Source organism: Fistularia commersonii, chromosome 11, assembly GCF_037954325.1.
Source record: "Fistularia commersonii isolate RoL2024-O1a breed Wild chromosome 11, RoL_Fcom_v1.0, whole genome shotgun sequence".
Lineage (NCBI taxonomy): Eukaryota > Metazoa > Chordata > Actinopteri > Syngnathiformes > Fistulariidae > Fistularia > Fistularia commersonii.
The window spans coordinates 18726761-18732760 of record NC_141294.1 but is presented as its reverse complement, the minus strand read 5'-3'; the positions used below and the strand labels follow the sequence as shown (position 1 = coordinate 18732760).

General features: G+C 42.7%; 1 protein-coding gene across 1 annotated transcript; it reads right to left on the bottom strand.

The window, feature by feature from the left end:
• Nucleotides 1–1735: 1735 nt before the first annotated feature.
• On the bottom strand, nucleotides 1736–5713 carry cox6b2 (cytochrome c oxidase subunit 6B2). Its single transcript, XM_086155695.1, has 4 exons — nucleotides 5646–5713; nucleotides 4713–4852; nucleotides 2871–2971; nucleotides 1736–1994 (listed from the first exon to the last, which is right to left on the bottom strand). Exons 1-4 carry the CDS (start codon nucleotides 5699–5701, stop codon nucleotides 1941–1943), a joined length of 351 nt encoding a protein of 116 aa, XP_086011821.1. The 5' UTR covers nucleotides 5702–5713; the 3' UTR covers nucleotides 1736–1940.
• Nucleotides 5714–6000: the final 287 nt, after the last annotated feature.

Below are 6000 nucleotides of genomic sequence, written 5' to 3'. Positions count from 1 at the left end.
ATTTATCTAAGTTAATTGAGGAAAAAAAAAAGTGAGGTAATATAGAAAATTGAAAATGTGATGGACTGCATAATCCAATCAAATTGTAGACTGGTGAATCGCAGTGTAGATGCACATTAAGCTGTTTACCAGGTAGCTGATACTAAATTTCAACAACGTTGCCTGAGCTAAACTCTTCTCAGAACCGCACAGGTCTGCTATATCCTTCAGTTTGAAGCCACGCAACAAATTTGATCGTGCTAAAAGAGATGCTGCCCTTCCAACTGCCGCTGCATCGAGTTGTGGAAGGACTGAGAAGAGGCCAGGGTTAGGGAATGCCATGCTAACAAGTACCTGCTTTCGGCTAACAGGTAAACAGCTAAGTTGTGTGTTGTATTCTCGTGCCAAGTTAAGCTTCTAAGATCGAACACTCTCCCGGGTCACTTAGGATTGTTAAATTATTTTGATGTATTTTGTACTTTTTAATGTCCCACCTGAAGAAGAAAATAAAAACACAATTTAGATGATCTATTATGCATTTTATTTATGCAGCGGAAATATGCATCTATAATCAAATGCCAATGCATGTGACTTTGAATCATGATCATTTTTGCTTCTATACATTGACGTGCCTCTGGAAATGTGCCATGTTTTTGTAAATTAAAATAATGCAAAATTAAAGGGTAGAACGGGTAGGATGGCGCACTGCCCCCACCGTGTGGTTGACATGGGTAAGTGCATGTCAGGCTTACTTCCATTCAATCTTCTGTACGGAGTAAAATTGAGGGTTTTTAGAGAGGAATAGAAAGAGGGAGAAAAGGAAGAATATGTGACTGAATTAAATTATTTATTTTAATTTTGTTCACATTGGACGGAAGGTCACTTTTAGGCTGAGGTAAGGAAACCATACAGATTACATGGTCATGTGGATTAAAATGGAGAAATTTAATATATTTGATAATAGTTTTAAATAGTATTTACACTTTCAGCCGCTGGAGGATTTTAATAAATTAAGTCAATTCAAACGGATTTTGAAAACTAAACAAGGGTTCAAGATGTCGCTCTGCTGGCGCCGTGTGGTCGAAGCCGGACATTTCAGGGTGGCAGGTCGCTCGACAGATCGATCATGTTTTCACAAAAATGTGATTAGGAGTATAAAATCAACGGAAAATGAGGGATCTAAAGTTTTACAGTGATTTTAGTTTACAATCTAGTTGAAAAATAGGTGGTTTGCAGTAAACGTTTTAGGCCCAACGCTTTATCAGTTTCTCTAAATAGATCAAATTGAATTAAGAGAATGTTCAAAAAAAATTGAAGCATGTAAGTAGATTGATTCATGTGTTTCTTCTGAAATACAAAAAAAAAAATTGCAAAAGTGTCACCTTAATTTGATGCCAAATCTACTCAGGTTAGTACGGGGGTCACCGGGTTCACCGGTGGCCCTCGGATGCACCGCCACAACAAACTGGGTCAAACTCTTCCCAAATATCATCCAAGTTTCATTTATTCTATTTCAGACAGCAACATTATGCCGTCTGAAACCCGTTCCAAAAATAACACTGTAAACAAACAAGACCCATGTTTGTTTATTCATAACTGACTTATAAATACAGCACTGTTGTGTGAAATTTTTCCTTGGAGGGTGGGAGGGGTCAAACCTGAAGATGTCGTCACCATATCTACCGATAAAACATGTTTATTACTTTTAAAGTGTGTGAGGTACAGTGGATTTGGAAAAAAAATAAAACACCATCAGTCGTTTTCTCTGTTTATTGAATACAGACAGCAAAGATTGTTGGAAACAAATTGGGATACATGTGAGGGCCGGGGCTGAGGTTGTGCGTGTTTCTGCTTTTTAAGACGCAAACGGCCATATCGATCGGTTAAAGACGTCCGTCAGCGCGACGACACACAAAAGAGGCTGCCAGCTTGGAACATCCAGCAGGGGTCAGACACCGTGTTCAGATTTTCCCGGGGAAATTTCCGTTCTCTATTTGCTCGTCCCACTTCGCGACCTGGAGAGGGGAGGGGGGCACACGGGACATGTAGTTGAGGAGGCTCTTCATTATGTTTCTTCATCATGCACACACACACGCGCGCACTGCCTTTGCCTGACGAAGCCGTCCTCAGGGTGACAGGGGCGGGCCGCGAACCTGTGACCCGATCATTTCCTGCCGGGGGAACCTAAGCCCCGCCCACTTCTGAAGCGGGTCTCGTCATCACCCAGACGCTTCGCAGGAAAAACAGCCAGCTGTATTTTGCCGAGCGGCTCCCCGGTGTTCGCACGGGATCGACTCACAGGAAGTGTGTGTGTTTGTGTGTGTTGATGTTCATGACAGTAGGAACAACATCCTCTGCTGAGGCAACGTCATTTATCCTGTAGACGCAACAAACATCCAAGTAGAGAAATAACCATTTCGGGGAACTTGTGGTGTGCTGGACATCAACAAAGCATTTGCGTCGCAGTGCCTGTGTCATGTCCCTGCACGCGTGCGCGCACACACACACACAGAAAATCTCCCATTGTGTCGGAGATGGTTTTATGCACACTGACTGTCAGGCACGACCAAATTCCAGAACATCTTTGGAAGAAAAAAAGAAGACGATATTCTGAGGACTATTCTAGAAGGCTTCAGGTGAGAGCGAAAGCAGGCGCCATGTGACCAGCATGGGCGTGGCTTCTTGTACTTCTCAGACCACGAACCATCTTCTACCTGTCATGGCTGGACCGCTGTGCTGCTGGTGGACTGACAGCATACATGTGTGTGTGTGTGAGTGTGTGTGGGTGTTTGTTCTAGTTCATAGCGTGATACCAGGCTATCATAGAGCAATCCGTGGAGAAAAACTGAAATGTTTCGAGGAGGAGGATCTACAACAGGATAAGAACGTACCCAGCTCATGGGACAGAGGCTTTTGTAGACCCTCTGGTACCACTGGCAGGGCGTGACATCCTGGTCTCTGGCTGTCAGGGCCTTGGTGCACCGGTGGAAGTCTTGAGGATAAAAGAAAAACAAGAGTAAGATGATGTTGAAACCTGAACTACAATTTTTCTCATTTCCCAATGCCTAACAGTTAAATAGAACATGAGCGCATCAATACACGGTGGACATATTTTTTTAGACGTTCAACTGGAATTTTAATGCATCATCTCCGCTTTGACCTTTGGATTTGTTTACCCTTGTCTGCTTCGCCCAAACTGACCCCGTCTGATTATAAACGGCGACGGATTATCAACCGATCCTGGATGCCGGCTCTCATTCCGTTTGCAGCCGTGCGCTCATTTTGGGGGAATTTACCACCGACGGCCACTTGAGCTGATACCCTTTTTGGCAACAAAGAGAAGCAAAATAGTGGGAGGGAGAGTCACCTCTCCAAAAATGCCAAGTCTTAAGGCTCGTTTAAACTCAACGTTAAATGCGGAGCCTTCGTGTTCATTTCCTGCACAGTCCCCTACGTTTGCGTAGACAACTGCAGCAGTACCACCGAGAGACATGTGGAGCAGTGTGTTGCCCGGTATGCTCAAGTGAAGAAAGGAACAGAAAAAGAATTATCCAGCCACATGCCACTGGTGATGTCCTCTCCACTACCACATTGTGCGTCTTTCTTAGAATGCACATAATCAACTCCACTGTTTCCATGTTTGTTCTTGTCTGAAACGGACCACAGAGGTGAACTCTGCACCGCCCTCTAGCTGCTACATTGCTTAGCGGCCACCGTAACATGAAGAACGCGAGGGAAGTACGAGTATACTGAACTATCTGTTCAGTGTTATTGCTGTGAAAGAGTAAAACCAGGGCTTGGGATCCAAAGGAGCTTGAGGGGAACATTTCCTCGTATCTTCAAGACTTTAACAGTCATTTCATGCTTTTTCGTTGGATCCAACTGATCCATCTATCGACTAGTAGCACGAGTCTGACCCCGAGCTCAGGGCCGTGTGGTGACAGAAAGTGTTGCTAAACTGGGTGGGCGAGGTGAAAGTTGGGCTGCTTTTCAATACAAATGTCATTTTTTTCGTAAATGTTGAAAGAGCAATTTTACTTTAGAAGCTGCCGCACTGCAGTCAAAATAAAAAAATGTATTTTATTGACATAAGTTCTATCCAATGTTGTCAGTGATAAAAGAAGACTTGAAATGACGGGCAACCATGTTGAATAAGTCCCTTTGCTGCAAGCTAGAATTGAATTATGCTATTAACTGCACCAGAAATAACTATGTAGCTTCATTTGCAAATTGTTTTATCTAAAGTCATTTTCAATATTTATGGTGCATTTATTGGAATTTATTTACACATAGTCACCTTCTTAAACTGATTGCCTCAGTCATTGTTCACATTTTTGACGTGGTGATATACATATGTATATATATATATATATATATATATATGGAATCATTTCATCCTTTGTGGCATTTTAGATGATGAATAATCTTATAGTTTATGCAAGGGGCTTGATTGGTGTGTTATTTTTTTCCTGTGTCTCCTGTTTAATTTCTTGCGGTTGCCCTGCAGAGTAGATTTGGTTGTCTGACTGCACTCTTTGTATTGATGCATTCACTAAAGCAAGCTATTGACGTGCTTCCTGTTACGTGTGCTATGATTTTAACCCAGTTTCCAGCAAGCTAAGATTTTTGTGCTGTTTTGTTTTTTTAATTGAACTGGACGGGTTTGAAGTTGTGACTGGGATGGAAACTGTCAGGCTGATGTGGCAACACCGGTGACAGGAGCCGTGTCTCACCCAGGTAGTTTTGGAAGCAGTTGCGGGTCTGGTTGGTGTTTGGGAATCTGGCGTCAAACGGGGCCGTCCTGTAGTTCTTGATCTTCTCGTCGATGGTCTCAGACATGTTTGCGAGCTTTCGACCGAGCGCCTGTTCAAAGCTGAAACATAGGCAGCGTCGTTATGAGTCACGAAGCGATTAGAATATGCGTCCGCGGCATGACCTCAAACGCCCGGCATAGCTAGCTAAGCTAAGCATAGCATTGGACGTTACTGTTAGCTTTGTTAGCATGCGTCGCCTTCCTAGCATACATCGCTAATTACAACGCACTGCAAAATTAGCCATAAGCTAGAACGTAACGAGACACATAACCGTAAATAGACTCGAGTACATTAGCATTGCTTCATAAGCTGCTCGCCCCGGCTGGTCACTCAATGACACAACGTAGCGGTTCAGTTTTATTTTTACACAAGCGTCTGAAGGCTTCATTAATGTCCGAAAACTTCATTATAAAATATTGAAAATATTCATTTTAACACCGTGGTGGGGCGGAATTAAAGTTAGCGTAGCTCGGGGAAATTACTCCCACTAGCCAGGAGCTTGACTACGAAGTCATGATGGGGGAAGAAAAAGACAATCGTTTCAGATAGCTTTTTATTTAGAGTCTAGATTTTTGTGTCAGTCATTTAAAATAACGGACTCAAGAACGGACAAACAAAATATAAATACTGATACCATGACATGATCGTGATACGCTAGCCAGTTAGCATAGCTTGTTAGACTGCACTAGCTAGGTGCTAGTTTGTGGATTAACGGTTCACTAAAAAGGGCGGATCAATTGTTCGTCACAGCTTCATGGGGACGAATAAAGTATATCAACGCACCCGTTAAACCAGAATATGCCTATTTATACAGTAAAACCAGCACATGAATTGAATTTAACGAGAGCTCACCTTGAACCGCGGACGGATGTGTCCTGTCCTCTTGGTAAAGATATCGTGATGCGCATGCGCGCAAAGCCTGCTGGGAAACCGAGTGTCGAACCGCAGCTTCGATGCCAGAGCCTCTGACAACTTTTCATAGCTTTGGTTTTGTTTTATCTATAAAATACTTTATATATTGACAATATCTTCAAAAAATCTATTTCAGTAAATCATGTCCAGCTTTTGTGTTGATATTTCAACCAGACATCAATTATCACTTGCAGCCGACAGGAGCATTAGACCATTGGTGACCATTAGAAATAGATAATAAAATAAAATAATCTCCATTGGACCTTGGCTCCATTTTTTTTATCCAGTTTTCAAT